This window comes from Cricetulus griseus, chromosome 3 (genome assembly GCF_003668045.3).
Source record: "Cricetulus griseus strain 17A/GY chromosome 3, alternate assembly CriGri-PICRH-1.0, whole genome shotgun sequence".
NCBI lineage: Eukaryota > Metazoa > Chordata > Mammalia > Rodentia > Cricetidae > Cricetulus > Cricetulus griseus.
The window spans coordinates 32,122,133-32,140,010 of record NC_048596.1 but is presented as its reverse complement, the minus strand read 5'-3'; the positions used below and the strand labels follow the sequence as shown (position 1 = coordinate 32,140,010).

The 17,878-nt window shown below is 41.0% G+C and overlaps 2 protein-coding genes across 2 annotated transcripts; both read right to left on the bottom strand.

Moving 5' to 3' along the window:
* On the bottom strand, positions 1–7,414 carry Insl6 (insulin like 6). Its single transcript, XM_027406767.2, has 2 exons — positions 7,141–7,414; positions 1–332 (listed from the first exon to the last, which is right to left on the bottom strand). Exons 1-2 carry the CDS (start codon positions 7,412–7,414, stop codon positions 1–3), a joined length of 606 nt encoding a protein of 201 aa, XP_027262568.1.
* Positions 7,415–12,706: 5,292 nt separating this feature from the next.
* LOC100758313 (prorelaxin) lies at positions 12,707–15,968 on the bottom strand. The gene is made up of 3 exons (XM_035443096.1): positions 15,744–15,968; positions 13,478–13,480; positions 12,707–13,149 (listed from the first exon to the last, which is right to left on the bottom strand). The coding sequence occupies exons 1-3, from the start codon at positions 15,937–15,939 to the stop codon at positions 12,803–12,805; spliced, it is 546 nt and encodes a 181-aa protein (XP_035298987.1). The 5' UTR covers positions 15,940–15,968; the 3' UTR covers positions 12,707–12,802.
* Between the last annotated feature and the right edge of the window lie 1,910 nt (positions 15,969–17,878).

Genomic DNA, 17,878 nt, shown 5'->3' with positions numbered 1-17,878 from the left:
TTACCAGTGACGTTTATTATTTGTTTTAAAATCAACATACGGGAGACACGCAACGGCCAGCTCTTCCTTTGTACACCCTTTAAGGCAGCATTTATCTGAGAAACCTCTTTGTTCCCTTTGGGGATGTTTCCTCCCAAATAAGCTGCTGTGGGTGTTGATTTTGTCTGTGCTTTTCTTCTGAAGTTTTACAACACCAGGATAGGGATTGGCATCATGGGATGAAAACTTTCTTGTGTTCTCAGGAACCACGTTGGTGTTCTCAAACTGATAGTCGGGCACTGGCTGGCCTTCCCAAGTGTTTATTACTTTCTCCTGAGAGGTAGATGCAGGGACTGTTGAGGGAGAATGAAAAGAAATCCTATTTATTCAAATCTTCTATTAGAATTTAACATCAGAATACTAAAATCAGCTAATTATTAAAACTAATTTCAGATAAAGGTTGGGAAGTACAGTTATTCCAAGGCAACATAGTTTTAACTAAAACAGGTGCAGTGCTTGAGAAGACTTAGCAGCCTTTGAATACTTTGTAATAATAATTTTTATTACAATACTACTCACTGGCTGTAGCATTTTACACCAGTACAATTCAGCATTTTACAGCAGTGAAATCAGTGGCTTGTGGTTTATCTACAAGCTTGTGCCACCATCACCACAATCCAATTCCAGATCAGTTCTTCCACCTCTCAAAAACAGTAACAAACAGAAACGACAACAGAAAAGCCAGCAGTAACCACTAAAGTTCTCTCCCATGCCCTCTCCCTCTGTTTTCTTTTCTACGAAAAGTTCACACAAGGAGTAGCTTCTGGTGTGTGGTTATTTTTGCCTGTGTTTCAATTAGCATAATATTCTCCATGTTTATCTGGGATGTCCTATGTGTTCCCCCTTTATTCCTTTCATGGCTAAGTAACTTCCCATTGTGTGGTTTCCCCACATTACATTTTACTGGTCCAGCTATTGGGTCTTAGATATTTTGGCTGTCTTCATATTTTAGCTATTATGAATAACATTGCCACGGATATTCGCACCCACCATTGTATGTGTTCGTGTTTCCAGTCCTTTTGGGTCTAAACCTAGGAGTGGAATTGCTGGATCCTATGGTAATTCAGAGCATCTTCTTATGGGCTTCTTGTATGTCATCTTTGGAGGGATACCTATTAAATCCCATGCTCATCTTTATTTCTTCACATGTTGCCTTTCTTCATTTCCAGTCAGGCTGTCTTTGTTTGTGTAGGTTATAACTAGGTAGTTAGTAGAAACACTTTGTTCTTTAACAAAATGTAAAGATGTGAGAAGTGGAGATATGCTCAAGGGACAGATTTATTGTTGCATTCTTCTGAATTCAGTCAACACTGGACGCTGGGTGACAGAAACTAAAATAACTCCTGCATGTCCACTGTGGCCATATTCAGTACTTCCTAGGAGGACATTTTTTTTTTCCTGAGGCCTTAACCTCCAGCTCTGTAAGCCATGCTCTAGGTGGCGCAACTCCATTGCAAGCTCAAAGACAGAAAACTATTATGGTGGATGATTCGTGGGTTATGGGAAAATTAGTTGGTTTTGTCAGATCCCTGTGTTTTGAAATTAGATGATTCTTCCTCAAATTTCAAATTAGAAATTTTTTTTATTAATTCAAGTTAGGGAACAGGCTTGTTTCAAATGTAAGTCCCTTCTCCCTCTCCCTCCCCTCACCCCCATCCCTCCTTCCCCACCCCAACCTACCCCCCACCCCATCCACCCACCACTCCCCAGGCAGGGTAGGGCCCTCAACGGGGGCTCTGCAAAGTCCACCAACTCTTCCTGGGCTGGGCCTGGGCCATTACCCATGTGTCCAGGGCCAGAGTGTAACCCTTCACGTGAGATGGGCTCTCAAAATCCCTTCTTACACCAAGGAAAAATGCTAATCCACTTCCAGAGGCTCCCTGGAGTGCAGAGGCCTCCTTATTGACATCCATGTTCAGGGGTCTGGATCAGTCTTGTACTGGCCTCCCAGACAGCATCTGGGGTCGGTGTGCTCTCCCTTGTTCAGGCCAACTGTTTCTATGGGTTTCTCCAACCTGGTACAGACCCTTCCGATCTTCATTCCTCCCTCTCTTCAACTAAATTCCAGATTTCAGCTCAGTGTATTTCTGTGGATGTCTGTCTCTGCTTCCATCAGCCACTGGATGAGGGCTCTAAGATGGCATAAAGAGTAGTCATCAATCTCATTTTAGGGGAAGGGCTTTTAGGTTATCCTCTCCTCCATTGCCTGGATTGTCAGATCGTGTCATCCTTGTAGGTCTCTGGAGATCTCCCTAGTTCCAGATCTCTTCTCAGACCTATAGTGGCTCCCTCTAATATGGTATCTCTCATCCTGCTCTCTCTCCTCTATTCTTCCCCCTACTCAATATCTCTGCTCCTCCATTTCCTCTCCTCTACTCCTCTTCTTGTGCTCTTATTGTGGCAGCACCCTCTCCCCTACCCTCATGCTCCCAATTAACTCAGGAGTTCCTGCCACTTCCTATTCCTGGGGTCTATTTATCCCTTAGAGTCCTTCATGTTACCTAGTTTCTTTGGTGAAGAGGATTATAGGCTGGTAAACATTTGCTCTATGTCTAAAATTCATATATGAGTGAGTACATACCATGTTTGTCTTTTTGTGACTGGGTTACCTCACTCAGGATGGTTTCTTCTAGTTCCATCCATTTGCCTGCGAATTTCAAGATTCCATTGCTTTTTTCTGCTGAGTAGTACTCCATTGTGTAAATGTACCACATTTTCTCTATCCATTCTTCAGTTGAGGGGCATCTAGGTTGCTTCCAGGTTCTGGCTATTACAAACAATGCTGCTATGAACATGGTTGAACATATGTCCTTGTTGTATGAACATGCACTATTTGGGTATATACCCAAGAGAGGAATGGCTGGATCTTGAGGTAGATTGATTCCCATTTTTCTGAGCAACCGCCATACTGATTTCCAGAGTGGTCTTACAAGTTCACACTCCCACCAGCAATGGAGGAGTGTTCCTTCTTCTCCACATCCTCTCCAGCATAGGTTGTCATTGGTATTTTTGATTTTAGCCATTCTGACAGGTGTGAGGTGGTATCTCAGAGTTGTTTTGAGTTGCATTTCTCTGATGGCCAAGGATTTTGAGCACTTTCTTAAGTGTCTTTCAGCCATTTCAGATTCCTCTGTTGAAAATTCTCTGTTTAGTTCTGCACCCCACTTTTTAATTTCATTGTTTGGTGTTTTGGTGGCTAGCTTCTGAGCTCCTTGTATATTTTGGAAATCAGCCCTCTGTCAGATGTGGGGTCGGTGAAGATCTTTTCCCATTCTGTGGGTGGTTGTTTTGTCTTACTGACTGTGTCCTTTGCCTTACAGAAGCTTCTCAGTTTCAGGAGGTTCCATTTATTAATAGCAGACCTCAGTGTCTGTGCTACTGGCGTGATGTTCAGGAATCGGTCTCCTGTGCCTATTTGTTCAAGCGTAATTCCCACTTTCTCTTCTAGAAGATTCAGTGTGGCTGGATTTATGGAGATATCTTTGATCCATTTGCACTTAAGTTTTGTGCATGGTGACAGGTATGGATCTATCTGCAATCTTCTGCATGTCCAAATCCAATTGTGCCAGCACCATTTGTTGAAGATGCTATCTTTTTTTCATTGTACAGATTTAGCACCTTTGTCAAAAATAAGGTGTTTGTAGGTGCGTGGGTTAATATCTGGGTCTTCAATTCGATTCCATTGGTCTATCTGTCTATTCTTGTGCCAATATCAAGCTGTTTTCAGAACTATGGCTCTATAGTAGAGCCTGAAGTCAGGGATGGTGATGCCTCCAGAAGATCCTTTATTGTAAAGAGTTGTTTTGGCTATCCTAGGTTTTTTATTTTTCCATATAAAGTTGAGTATTGTTCTTTCAATATCTGTGAAAAACTGTGTTGGGATTTTGATGGGGATTGCATTGAATCTGTAGATTGCTTTTGGTAGGATTGCCATTTTTACTATGTTAATTCTACCTATCCAAGAGCATGGGAGATCTTTCCATTTTCTGGTATCTTCTTTAATTTCTTTCTTTAAAGTCTCAAAGTTCTTATTGTACAGGTCTTTCACTTTTTTGGTTAGTGTTACCCCAAGATATTTTATGTTGCTTGTGGATATTGTGAAAGGTGATGTTTCCATGATTTCTTTCTCATTGGGTTTATCATCTGTATACAGTAGGGCTACAGATTTTTTTGAGTTAATTTTGTATCCTGCTATCTTGCTGAAGGTGTTTATCAGCTGTAGGAGTTTCCTGGTAGAGTTTTTCAGGTCACTAATGTAGACTATCATGTCATCTGCAAATAGTGAAAATTTGACTTCTTCCTTTCTAATTTGTATACTTTTGATCCCCTTTTCTTGTCTTATTGCTCTAGCTAGAACTTCAAGTACAATATTGAAGAGATATGGAGAGAGTGGACAGCCTTGTCTTGTTCCTGATTTTTTGAGTTTCTCTCCATTTAGTTTGATGTTGGTTATTGGTTTGGTGTATTTAGATATGTTCCTGTTATTCCTGTTCTCTCCAAGATCTTTATCATGAAGGGATGTTGGATTTTGTCAAAGGCTTTTTCAGCATCTAGTGAGATGATCATGTGGTTTTTCTTTTTCAGTTTGTTTATATGGTGGATTACATTGATGGATTTTCATATGTTGAACCATCCTTGCATCCCTGGGATGAAGCCTACTTGATCGTGGTGGATGATTTTTCTGATATGTTCTTGGATTCGGTTCGCCAATATTTTATTGAGTATTTTAGCATCGATGTTCATGAGGGATATCGGTCTGTAGTTCTCTTTCTTAGTCATATCTTTGTGTGGCTTGGTATCAAAGTGATTGTAGCCTCGTAGAAAGAGTTTGACAATATCCCATCTGCTTCTATTGTGCGGAACAGTTTGAGGAGTACTGGAATTAGCTCTTGTTTGAATTTCTGGTAGAATTCTGCAGTGAAGCCATCTGGCCCTGGGCTTTTTTTGGTTGGGAGGCTTTTGATGACTGCTTCTATTTCATTAGGGGTTATGGGTCGATTTAAACTGTTTATCTGATCTTGGTTTAATTTTGGTAAGTGATATTTATTAAGAAAACTGTCCATTTCCTTTAGATTTTCGAATTTTGTGGAGTACAGGCTTTTAAAGTATGACCTGAAGATTCTCTGGATTTCCTCAGTGTCCGTTGTTATATCCTCCCTTTTTGTTTCTGATTTTGTTAATTAGCATGCCCTCTCTCTGCCTTTTGGTTAGTTTGGCTAGAGGTTTGTCTATCTTGTTGATCTTCTTAAAGAACCAACTCTTTGTTTCATTGATTCTATGTAATGTTTTCCTAGTTTCTACTTTATTGATTTCAGCTCTCAGGTTGATTATTTCCTGGCGTCTACTCCTCCTTGGTGAGTTTGCTTCTTTTTGCTCTAATGCTTAGAAAGAGACAAGTTAGTGAGATTCAAGACTGAAAAGATTTTATGAGGCTTGTCATGGAATAAAGGGACATAAATACAAATGAGCAAAAAGAGAAAGGGGGACGAAGAGGAGGAAGAAAAGGGGAAAGAAAAGAGAATTATGGGGGTGGGCCTTCTGAATTCATCACTGGGTCTTTCATTTCTTCCTTTCTTTCATGATGTTCTGCCAGGGAAGCTCAGTCCCTGAAGCTAGAGGACTACTTGCTACCCTTTCCTGCTACTGTTTGATTAACAAAACAGAATAGAATCATAGCTAAACTAAACAAGAACACAAAGATAAAGGTGAGCAAAATACAGGAAGAAAAGAATAGTATAGGTAGAACCAAGTTTCTAAATAAATGATTATTAATTCTTAAACGTATGGAATCAAGATGAAATGAATTTCTGTGAAAACCTTAACACACACACAGACATCCAAAACTTAAGTACTTCAATGACAAGGAAATCTAAAGCAAAGCTAGCCATGCCCTAGAAGATGTGCACATAGATGGTTTTAGAGATGGATTCCACCTATTTTTAAAGAACAGTAGTTTTCAAACAGTTCCATGTCGTTTTATGAAGCTCATTTATAATCCCTATTTCCAAACCAGGTAAGAATACTGAGTTTTGTTTTTTTAAAGTTCTTATAAGTGATTTCAGTTACAAATGTAGTTAAAAAAAAAAACAACAACTATGAAATCAGTTAAGTAAATCTTAGATACATCTTACCAACATAGGAGAAAGGCTTATATGAAGCCAGTAAGGGTGGGTCAAGGTCACAAAATTCAGTTCCTCATGTTAATTTGAGTTCAGCCAGCGGCTGCTGCAATCATCAGGGAATTTCACCATTTTGAGCTCATTTCTTAACATCTATTCCCAGATAGTCTCCCTTCCTGCCTATCTGCATAGATGAACGATCCATGCCGGAATTCATCTCCTCAATCTTTCCCTGTGTCCTTTATTGGTTTTCACTGCACTTTTGGGTCTGCTTGTTTACTCTGTCAGACATTCTGAATGAACCTTACTGACCTGAGCTGATTGTTTCATTTCCTGTCCAGGCCACCCTGATCTCCGTGCTTCTCCAGGTATAATTCAGATAGAGGGGTCTTTCTCCTGGTGTTTCCTCTAAACTAAGACCCCCTCCTCAACCACCTCTATCCATTTTCTACTGTCAAGACACCATGCCTGGCAGTGTCTAATTTCAAAAGAACAATATTCAATTCATCGTTTGTAGATGTGACAGTGTCCAAGGACCTTCCTGTAACATTATTCCATAGTGGAGGTGTGGGACAAGGGTGTGAGAACAACAAAGTGAGAGGAGAATGAAGCTGATTTTGCAACAAATTCACTGAGGACAATCTACATCTGTGATGATGGCCTGAATTCATCTCAAGGACATTTAGTTCCCTTTTACTAGCCCCTACCTCCTAGCACTGCTGCACGGAGGACTAGCCTTCTAACCCATGGAATTTGGGGGATATATTGAAACCACAGCAACCTCTTTTTAATGAGGACGCCTCTGACCACATTATTCTATATCTAAAGTAAACGTCACATCGGTTTGTATGTTTTAAAATTGTAGTTACATGTATTCTAGGCACAAATTTCTATTTCCCGCAGAAACTCAGTGGTGGAGCAAAGTCGAGTCTAAGCAATGCACAGTGGAGAGCAAACACCCACCCTCCGTTCAAAGTTTTACCTGGGTGTGTGAATTTTCTCCAGGCCGAAGAAGAAGGGATTTGCTCAGGTTTGAGGGTTTTAGGCGGATGTGAGCTCTGATGAGGGATGTGTCCCAGAGAAGTTTGCTCATCGATCTCAAACTGTGTCCAATCGGTTTGGCCACAGAGCTTTATGATTTGTGACAGCAGGTGCTTGCCGCACAGCTTCCTGGGTCTGTTCTCCATTTCCTCCCAGGAGAAAGCAGCCTGTAGGAGTCCAAACCACAACAGACATGAACAGCACAGCTGCTTCATCCCTGGGCTCCACCGCAGGGCCAGGCTCGCTGCAACGGCCATCGCCCCGCCCCGCCCCCCCCCTCCCCACCACACCACGCCCCCTCGTCACGCCCCCCTCACGCAGTGCTCGGGATCCCGCAATCTTTTCCAGAACACTGAGGTTCGGTGTGGGATGTTCCAGGCTTGCTTGGACTTCCGGCTTGCAGGACGTTGAAGAAAATAGGCTCCTATTCGCTCAGAAGTGAAAGAAAAGTTTCCGTTCCCTGGCTTTTATTCATTTTCCTTGTCGTCCTCGCCAAGAGACTGCCATTAAAATATGAGAGCATAGGAGGACCCTGAGTAACCAAAAACACAAATAATGGAAGATGCTGCAAACTCCACCTGGAATGTGAACTCCTTTTTGCGTAGTGGTTGCATGAGGCATCTCTTCCCTTCGAAGAAACATTCTCTCATCTCCTTCATGGGTAATATTTTTTAACTTTAAAAAGTTATTACTGGAGCTGGAGAGATGGCTCCTCGGTTAGGAGCCCTTGCTGCTCTTGCAGAGGAACTGGGTTCCTTTCCCAGTACCCAGATGGCAGCTCGCAACAGTCTGTCACTCCAGTTCTGGCTTCCATCAGGACCAGACATACACGTGGTGCATGTACAGACGTGCAGGCAAACGCTCATACACATCAAGTAAAATAAATCTTTGAAAATTATTAATGTTGTAGGTTGGCACACAAAGTGACGGGCTTCATCATGGCATCTTCTCACACCTATGGCATTACAGTTTGTTGTCACGTAGTCTCTCTCTCCCGTACCTCCCACAAGTTCAGTTTCCTTTTCAGCAGTCCCTTCCTGCTTTTTGCTAACCTGCATTCTATTACTTGATTCCCACCTATCTTTCTTAGGCACTCATCCTTCTCGGGCTCCCCTTTGTAGTTTCATGACCTACAAACACACATATTCAAGCATACACTTATATAAACACACAAATGTATAGTTTTAAATCTAGAGTCCACATGTAAGTGAAAACATCATTTAGTGTCCTGTTCCTGGTAAAGTTTGCCTTAGTTTATTTGTATGAACACATCCTTCTTATAATAAATCTTTATTGTTTTATTGTACATATTTACTGGTGTGAGTGTGTGCTACAGTATGTATGTGTGCCACAGTGTGTGCATATATATATATATATATATATATATATATATATATATATATATTTATCTGTTTTCCTTCAAAGATAATAGTTTCATATTTCTTTATGAATGTATAAAAATCCAATTGTGTATATTTATCATATTTTCTTTTGTCTAATGTAGTTTTTATATTTAAGTATTGTGTGGGTATGTGTATTTGAGTGTGAGTGCCCACTGTGGTCAAAACAGGGTGTCAGGTCACCTAGAGCTGAAGGTACAAGTGTTAGGAACTGCCTGACATGGGTAATGGGAACCAAACTCAGGTCCCCTGAAAGAGCAGCAAATGCTCTTAACTACTGAGCCCTTGTAACAGCATGTTGTATCAGCTGAAGGACATCTAGGCTTCCCATTTCCTAGCTATTTTGAGTAGTGGAGCAATGAACAAGTGAGCATCTCTGTGAGACGTTGACTCATAGCCCCTGTGATATATTCCCAAGCACCATAGTGCTGGGTGATTCTATATAGTTCTATCTTCAGTCTGCTGAGGAACTTCCATACTGGCAACATAAAATCATATTCTCACCAGCGGTGAACAAATTCTCCTTTTTCCTCACATCTTTGCCAGAATTTGCTGCCATGTGCTTTGTGTATTGATAGTGTGAGATGGACTCTCAAAGCAGTTATAATTCGTATTTCATCAAAGCAGTCATATTTTGTATTTCCCTGGTAGGTAAAAAATGTTCAAATACCTTTTTAAGCCATTTTCATTTTTGTTTTGAAAGCTCAATTTATTAGCCTATTTATTGATTATAACACTAGCTTTTATGGGGTTTAAAATTTGCAGTTCCTCGGGCTGCAAAGATGGCTCAGCTGTTAAAGGCTAGGCTCACAACCAAAACCAAAATTTGCAGTTCTTCATACAGGATGGATATTGTTGCCTTGTCGAATGTATAATTAGTAAATAATTTCCCCCATACTGTAGGCTACACTCTTTACTGTGGTGGCTGGGTTTTTGTTTTTTGTTGTATGGAGCTTTTTAATATCATCTGATCACAGTTTTTAATATTGGGATTACTTCCTGTGCTGTTGGGAGTCCTTTTCAGAAAGTCTTTGGTTATAATGATTTTGAAGTGTTTACCCTATGTTTTCCTCTTGCAGTTTCACAGTTTCAAGTTTCAAAGTCTTTGAAGAATTTTGAATTTAAAAAAATGTACAGTGTAGCTGGGCATTAGTGGCATACTCCTTTAATCTTAGTACTCGGGAGGTAGAGGCAGGCAGATCTCTGTGAGTTTGAGGCCAGCCTGGTTTCCAGAGTGAGTGCCAGGATAGGCTCCAAAGCTACACAGAGAAACCCAGGCTCGAAAAAAAAAAATACAGCGTGGAAGAATGTAATTTCATTCTTTGTGTGGAAATCCATATTTCTCAACACCATTGTTAAAGAGATTATCTTTTCTCCATAATAAGTTTCTGGTACTTTTGCCAAAAATTAGGTGGCTATAAATGTGTAGCTTCTATTGGGGTCTGGTATACTATTCCATTGGTCCATGTATCTGTTTTAGGGTTGTTTTTTTGTTTGTTTGGTTGCTTGGTTGGTTGACAGAGACAGAGTAGCATAAGATTTCTTGTAAGCAAGAACCTTAAGGAGGACAGCAGGGGAGGGATAATTTCAAGAACTGGAATTAAATGACTTCTGACCAAGATTGCTGTGGCTACCAAAGCTATCTTTCAAAAGAGATGGATAAATGGGACAATCTTTAGTATCTCTTAGGTATAATAAGATGGTGTCATCAGCAAGTAGGGATACTTGGACTTCATTCTTTTATATGTGTATCTCTTGCATTTCTTTTTCTAGTTGCTCTAAGAATTTTAGCACTATATTCAAGTCAATAAAGAGAAACCTTGTTTTGTTTCATAATTTTGGGCACATTTTCTCAGTTTTTTTCCCATTTGGCATAATATTGCCCAAAGATGTGTTAGGTTGAGACATGCTCATTTTATTCCTAGTATCTACAGGGCGTTTATCACAAAAGGGATGCTGAACTTTGTAGAAGGCTTTTTCTATGTCAACTGAGATGGTCTTGTGGTTTCTGCCCTTGGAGCCATTTATGTGTTGAATGACACATATTTACTCATGTATGTTGAACCAAGCTCTTCTTTTGACTCACTGAGTGGCTTGAATGGGCATGGGTAAGTTACTTCCTGTATCATGGACAACTTCACCCCTGCAGAAACTGACACCTCTCAGGGAGGGGTAAGACCTCATAAGCGCTCTCAACCCAATCCCTGATGCTTGACGGAACGCTGAAGGGCACAAATTGCCAGGTCCATGTCCAAGAGAAAGCTTTGCAGAGCACTCTTCCCCATGCTTTAAAGCTTTTCAGTTTTTGCCACTTCACTCTTCCCCGACATCCCGTGGGCCTTGATGGAGGTGATATAGATGTCGAGGTTAGGCCTAAGAACTAGATAATCAATCACTTATTCGCTCTACTTTGAGTCATTATGAGCCTCTGCATTGATAACTGCCTTGTTCATCACTTCCAATGGAATTTTATTATATGGAAGTAGTTTCATCAACTTCAGAATGCCAGCCACAGAAAGGCATGTAAGTAATATAGTCGGCATGTCCACCTGTAATTTCTTTCTGACTTCTGACTCTCTCTTCTCCATTTTCTGTTCCCCTGGTTTTTGCCACAGTTCTAGTGGCATCCATGAATACTGTAAATTCAACTGTCAGTCTGAGTTATTAAAGATGATATAATATAGATTAGGATAATCTCATCACTTTCCTTGAGAAATAACCAATATCCAAACTACAGTGGGCCATATGTTCTACTCAGAACTCTTCAGGGGAGCGCTGTGAGAGAAGAGCATACCCATCATTTATAGATGGAGACTTAAAGATGAAAATATATGTACCAGCCCACCCGATTTACATGATGCTCTGTGCTTTCTACACCAGCTCTGGCTAGTTCTGTGTTAACATGACACAAGCTAGAGTCATTGGAGACGAGGGACCCCCAACTGAGGAAATGCTTCCATAGGATTGGGCTGAAGGCAGGCTTGTTGGGCATTTTCTTAGTCACTGATTGATGGGGAGGGCCCAGCCCAATGTGGGTGGAGCCACCTCTGTGTTGGTGGTCATAGGTTCTAAGAAGACAGGCTGATCAAGCCATGGGAGCAAGCCAGCTGCTTTTCTCCATGGCCTCTGCATCTCCTGCCTCCAGGTTCCTACCCTGTTTGACTTTCATCCCTACATACTTCAGTGATGAACAGTGATGTGGAAACATAGGCCAAATAAGCACCTTTCCCCCCAAGTTGCTTTGGTTATGTATGGTGTTTCATCACAGCAATAGTAACCCTATTGTCTTGCTTTGTATTTTCAGATGCCACCCCTTACATACTGACATGTGGTCAATTTAGCTTCTTTGTTTGTTTACTCCCATCCTACCAGAATGTGTTCTCCAGCAGGTAAGAATCTTCATCTAATTTGTTTCCTGTGATGTCTTCCTTGCCTTGAACAGTGTCTGGAAAACAGTAGGTTCTTAACAATGCTTTAGTGTAATAGATAAAACTAATAGTATTATCAACAAATAATCAATTAACTACTAGTAAGTTCATAGTATTTGGTAAATTAATGAATAAGTCAATAAAGGAGAATGTATGAGTTACTTTGTACTGTTTCCCTACTTCTGACATCATTTTAGTTTATTATTACACTGTTTAGTGTTTAAAATCTTTTTGTTAAAAGCTCATTAGTGAATGGAGCCATCTTTTGTTCATATTTATTACCCAGTCCATATCATTAGCACAGTTGAGTGGATTTATTAAAATATATTAAATAAATAAATAAATATTTATATGCATTTTATTTTACCATTACTCTTTAATTGTACGTGTATGGCTATTGTGCCTGCATGTATGTCTGTGTCACTTGCGTGTGTGGTGCCTGCAGAGGCCAGAAGACGGCTTAAGATTTCCTAAGAGGGCATTGTATTAAGCTGAACTATTATATATGGTTATGTGGTAAGATTCTATAGCCATTTTAAAGGGATATTATTAAAAAACAATAAGACTCAAAGGGCAAAAGGAGTTTTGCATAAACGTGTTATTAACAGAACTACAATAATGCAGAGGACATTTCTTTCACGTCAAATGACAAATCCATATGTAAACATCCATTTCTTAGATTGCCGGAAATGATCAAGAGGAACAGAAAGCGGCATCGAGCAGGGGGCACGAATGCGTGTGAACGCTGGGCGAGTTGTACACCCTCAGCTCCAGATCAGCAGATGCTAGCAAGAGATCTTCTTGAGCAACCCCGGAAGCAGCACTGATGACTCATGTAAACACCGGTGTACCTCTTTTTCCGGGAAAGAGTGTCCAAGTGTAAGGATTTCAGCTCTGGAGGACTGCTGTCTTCGGCTTCACCTTGTGTAGCACGGAAACTTTCCTTAAAGTCTTCCAAGCTACCAACTGAATCGCTCGATACAGGCGCATATTGTTGCTGCTCAGGCAGAGAGGGATGCCCCTCAGACAGTGCTGCCTGGGGCTCCTCTGATGAATTTGGAAGGCGTTTAGGCATCGTTTCAAAAGGCTGTGCGTCTTCCTTGATGAAGGAGGTTATAGCTTCTGTTACGTTTAAAAGAAAGTGGGTGGGGAGAGAACAGTCATGTCAAGGAACATTCAGGAAACTGCAGACAGTTGAATAGAAAAAAACAAAAAAACAAAACCCATTTTGCCAGGATACAATTAAACACTGACACACAATCAGCAGGTATTGACTATCTAAATGGTTGTTCTTGCCAAGGTTCTGTTTATTCCACACGGCCTTCCAACATCTTTATTTATTTATTTATTCATTTATTTATCTTGGTTTTTCGAGACAGTGTTTCTCTGTGTAGCTTTGGAGCCTTTCCTGGCACTCTGTAGATCAGGCTGGCCTCGAACTTACAGAGACCCTCTGCCTCCTGAGCACTGGCCAACATCTTTCTTAAGCACTTATTCTTGCTTTTTCATCACAGTAATTTTCACCCTTTGATAATGAACTCTTATTTTTCTGAAATCATGTTGGCCATTGAAAATACTAGTTTTCATGTTTTCTAGTGCTACATGCCTTTAATCCCAGAACTTGGGGGACAGAGGCAGGTAGATCTCAAGGAAGTAAGTCAAGGCCAGCCAGAGTGAGTTTCAAGACAGCCAGGACTGTGTGGAGAGACCTTGTCTCAAAACAAAGCAAAACAGAACAAAACAAAACCCCAGTCATTTACATGCTTTCTAGCCTGAGTAATTTTCTTCATTGCTTTTGAGTTGTGAAAGTAAGTAATCCTTGAAAACTATTTTCAAAATTTGAAGATTGTAAGTGGCCCGTAATATCAAGTTACTGCTTCAGGATAAAGTTTAAGTGACAGAATTTCACAGCAGTTCAGCTCTGACCAGAGGGGCAAGTATGTCTCTAAGCACTTCCATGGCAATCTTTCTTCCCCAGAGTGTTGGCTCCAATCAATGATATTGCATATTGCAGAGAGACCCAGCTTTAAACAGTACTTCTGATCCTTCCTAATGCTGTGCCTGACCCTTTGATACAGTTCCTCATTCTGTGGTGACCCCCAACCATAAAATTATTTTCATTGCTACTTCATAACTGTAATTTTGCTACTGCTGAGAATCGTTATGTAAATACCTGATATGCAGGCTATGTGACCCCTGCCCCCAGGGGTCTAGACCCACACGTTGAGAACCGGTGGCTAAAAGCACGGTAATCCCAAGCCATGTGCTTCCCAAAGAGAACGGTGTCTCCCAGGGTGTGCCAGAGTGTTAAGTGTGGGGTTTGCCCAGTGCTGTGGGAACCCCTTTAGAAACACCTGGCACCTGCCTTCTTCATACATATCTATAGTTCACAATTCACTAACTGTTCCATGTGGCAATGCCAGTTAGGAGTTTAAAAAAATATTCTGCCAAAAATAAAGAGTTCCCTCACTCCCCCCCCCAAAAAAAACCCTTACAGTAACACAAAGTCTTCCCTGGCCTCACTTATTCCAAATGCAGAAATTGAGTTTTAGCAAACAAAAAAACTGGAAATGTTGGTTATGTTTCAGTTTTAGTACAAAGGCTCAGTTCTTGCTGCTGCTCTTCAGCTTAGCAGTAAGTCATTCCTCTGGAAGCAATAAAACCAAAGAATCTAAGAGATACAACGTAAGGGTGTAAGGGAGATGCCTGTTTAGCCATGGAGGCTTACCCTGTAGAGAAAGCCAAAACCTTCACCTATACAGAGGTGCCTGGGACAAAGCTTCCTGACAATCCTGTTGTTTACTGAGGATTGAAGTATATCAATGATACACTTCAGCAGTTGGAATTTGGCAGAGGGAAAGGAATTTATCTTCTCACTGCTCCCGGCTCATTCATTGTCTAAACTGGGCATGGCAGGTGACATTCTGTACCATTTTATGTGTATCAGAAGCTTTAACTCTTTTTTGCAGTAAGACTCTCTAACCTTAACTCACCTTATTGGTCCCTCCTTGCTCTAAAAATTTTGTCCAGATAGGGCTTTCTTGGCGGCAAAGCAAAGTTGATGATCACTCTCTATGTATTTAGAGTAAACAAGCAAAGGCCTGTTATAGTTTGGGTCAGAGTTAACTTACAGGGTTTTGCGCCTTGAAATTCTTTATTTAAAATATTTTTGACTTACTTGGAAATCCATAGTTTTAATTTATAGATACTAAACTCAAATATTACATTTTAATCTACTTGAGCTCACACGGGTACCTGCTTTTTAATCGTTGGATTATAGCACCAATGCGTTTTTGGCCATGGTAGTTTAAAAGCGAGCCTCCCTTCTTACTGATCCCCGTCAGGTTTCTCTAGGGTTTCTCCTGCATTTCCCTACTCTTTCGATTGAACTGCAAGACCCAACTCAAAAAGATGTAGGACAAGGCTTGCTGGGTGACATGCCTCAAATACCAATACCGGGAGCAGGAGTTTTCCTGGGCACACTCCACATCCCAGATTTGGATCAAGTGCTACCCTAGCACGAAATTGATGGCAGCGGCTGCACGCCCACCTCCCTCTGATGGGTTCTCATTGAAACTCTTGAACCCAAGCAAGGTATAAAGACCAAACTTGAGGCTGGGGATCACAAACCACGGAGGACTGTGGCTTTCCAATTGGTGGGCAGCCGGTGGGAAGCACAGAATGCAGGGAAGAGGGCGCTGGCTCACCTGGCTCACCTGTCATTCGCCTATGTCGCCTAGCTGGCTCCTCCACGCCAATGGCCTTCGAGCAGACATCGATAGCCGCACGGACATATTCCCGACCGCACACATGGATGACTTCGTCCAGCCACTCCTTCGTGACCCGCGCCCTGCAAGGCTGGCTCAGCAGCAGCCAGAGCCCCAGGAGCTGGAACACGAATCTGCAGGACATCTTGGTGGGGCAGCTTCTGGGAGACTCAGCCAGTGACAGGACTGGGCTAGGCTGCTTTCCTAGTGCTCAGTCTGCCTTTTATATCCCTTGGGAGCTCTTTGAGCCTGGATGTAAAGTTCCAGCTCCACCCCCTATCCGCCCACCCACAGTATTGCCTCTTGGGTCTTGATCACCTTTCCCACTTTTCCGTCATCTGGTCACCCTTATGACCTTGTCCCTTTCACAGCATTTTCCCCTTCTGCTCTTGCCCTCAAATCATTTTGTAGGCCAAAGTTACTCTAGGTTTGAGGCCATTTCTTGATATCAGAATAAGGCATGCCCACCGCACTAACTCAAAGCAGCAGTAAAGTCGAGACCACCTTCTTACAAACAAAGGCTTGCCAGTGCAAGAATTTGCCCTGACACCTTCCAAGCCCAGTAAGGTTATAGTTGCAGCCTCTGGTAGGTCAGTCTGGAACAAACAGAGCTGGAGCAGGGTAAACTGTTGGTCAGACAGGGAAACTAACTCCTTTTACCTAAAGCATGGTAGAAAGCATTGGAACTTGTTTTTTGTTTTCTTTTACTGAGGTGAAGGGGCTGCTTTTATGATTTCTTTCCAGTAAATTCCTTTGTTGATGTTTTAAAATGCTAGTGAGTTTTGTATGTTGGTTTTAGGCGCCAGAGTGGAGATTCTGCTAGCCGTAATGGAGTTTTTGACATTTGACTTCTCTCCCTTTTTGTCTTCTCTGCACTTTTATTGTCGTTCATCCTAACATCTTTAGGACTATATTGAACGAGAATGGTGGGAACCAATGTCCTTGTCTTTTTAAAAATAACAGAGGAAATGCTTTCAGCTTCCCTGTATTCAATATGATGCAGGCTGTGGCTTCTTCTATACTCTTGATCATGTTAGGGATGAGCCTCCAATAAGTTTTAAATCATGAAGCAATGCTGAATCTTAGCCAATGTTCTCTACTTCTAGTGAGATGATTTTTATGATTTTGTAATTCATTCTGAGGATGTATTATATTTATTGATTTGCATATGGCAAACCATCCTTACATTTATGGTGGTGGGATCCATCCACCACGGTCACCTTGGAGACCATTCTGATGTTTTAATATCTTGTTGAGTGTTTTTGTGTCTATGTTCATCAATGACATTGGTCTGTAGTTCTGTTTCTTGGGGCTCTGTCTCCTTTTTGGTGGGGGGAAATGCTGACCTGGTAGAACAGTTTGAGAATAAGTGATGCTTCTTTCACAATTTGGTAGGATTCAGCTGCAGAGCCATCAGGGGCCAGGTGTTTCTTTGTTGGGTGACTTCTTGTTTATGCAGTCCCATTACTCATGTTAGTCTAATCTGGTTTTCTAAGTCCTAACTGTTTAATTTTGAGAAATGATCTATATCTAGAAATGTATCCATGTTTTTCTTTCCCTTTCCAATTTTTTAGATGAAATTGATTTATTAAATATTGTACATGGCATATAAGGCCTTTTCAGATTTTTTTATACTGTCTCTGTGATGCAAGTATAATATTTTGTAGCAGACATATAATTAAAATAAAATAAAATCCCTCACTTTGGGATGCCTCAGCCTGGACGTCTAACCAGACTACAGACTGAAAACTATGCTTTTTAAAAAACAAGCTTGGAAATTAAGCTAACACTCCTAACTCCAACTAGAGGATATCTTAGTTAAAATCCTCAAAACATAATAATAATAATAATAATAATAATAATAATAATAATTTTTCACACTTAATTTACATCTGGTTCTTTTGCTTGGGCCATGTAGCCAAACTACTAATGCCTTCCAAAGCCATTCGTATGTTTTGGTTTTTCTTGGAAAATTCAAAATATCTTTTGCATTAAACCCATATGAGGAAAGTTTGACATCTGAAAATATTGGTACCAGAAAAGGTAGCTTCTGACAGCATTGTTCCAAATCCCACAGCAAGTTT

What these genes read in the sequence shown, in the direction of transcription:
- Insl6 (XM_027406767.2), bottom strand. Translation starts at nt 7,414, where the DNA reads ATGAAGCAGCTGTGCTGTTCATGTCTGTTGTGGTTTGGACTCCTACAG. An exon ending in GAGAAAATTCACACACCCAG is followed by an intron (nt 333 to 7,140) that starts GTAAAACTTTGA and finishes CTCCCTCAACAG; the next exon opens with TCCCTGCATCTACCTCTCAG.
- LOC100758313 (XM_035443096.1), bottom strand. Translation starts at nt 15,939, where the DNA reads ATGTCCTGCAGATTCGTGTTCCAGCTCCTGGGGCTCTGGCTGCTGCTG.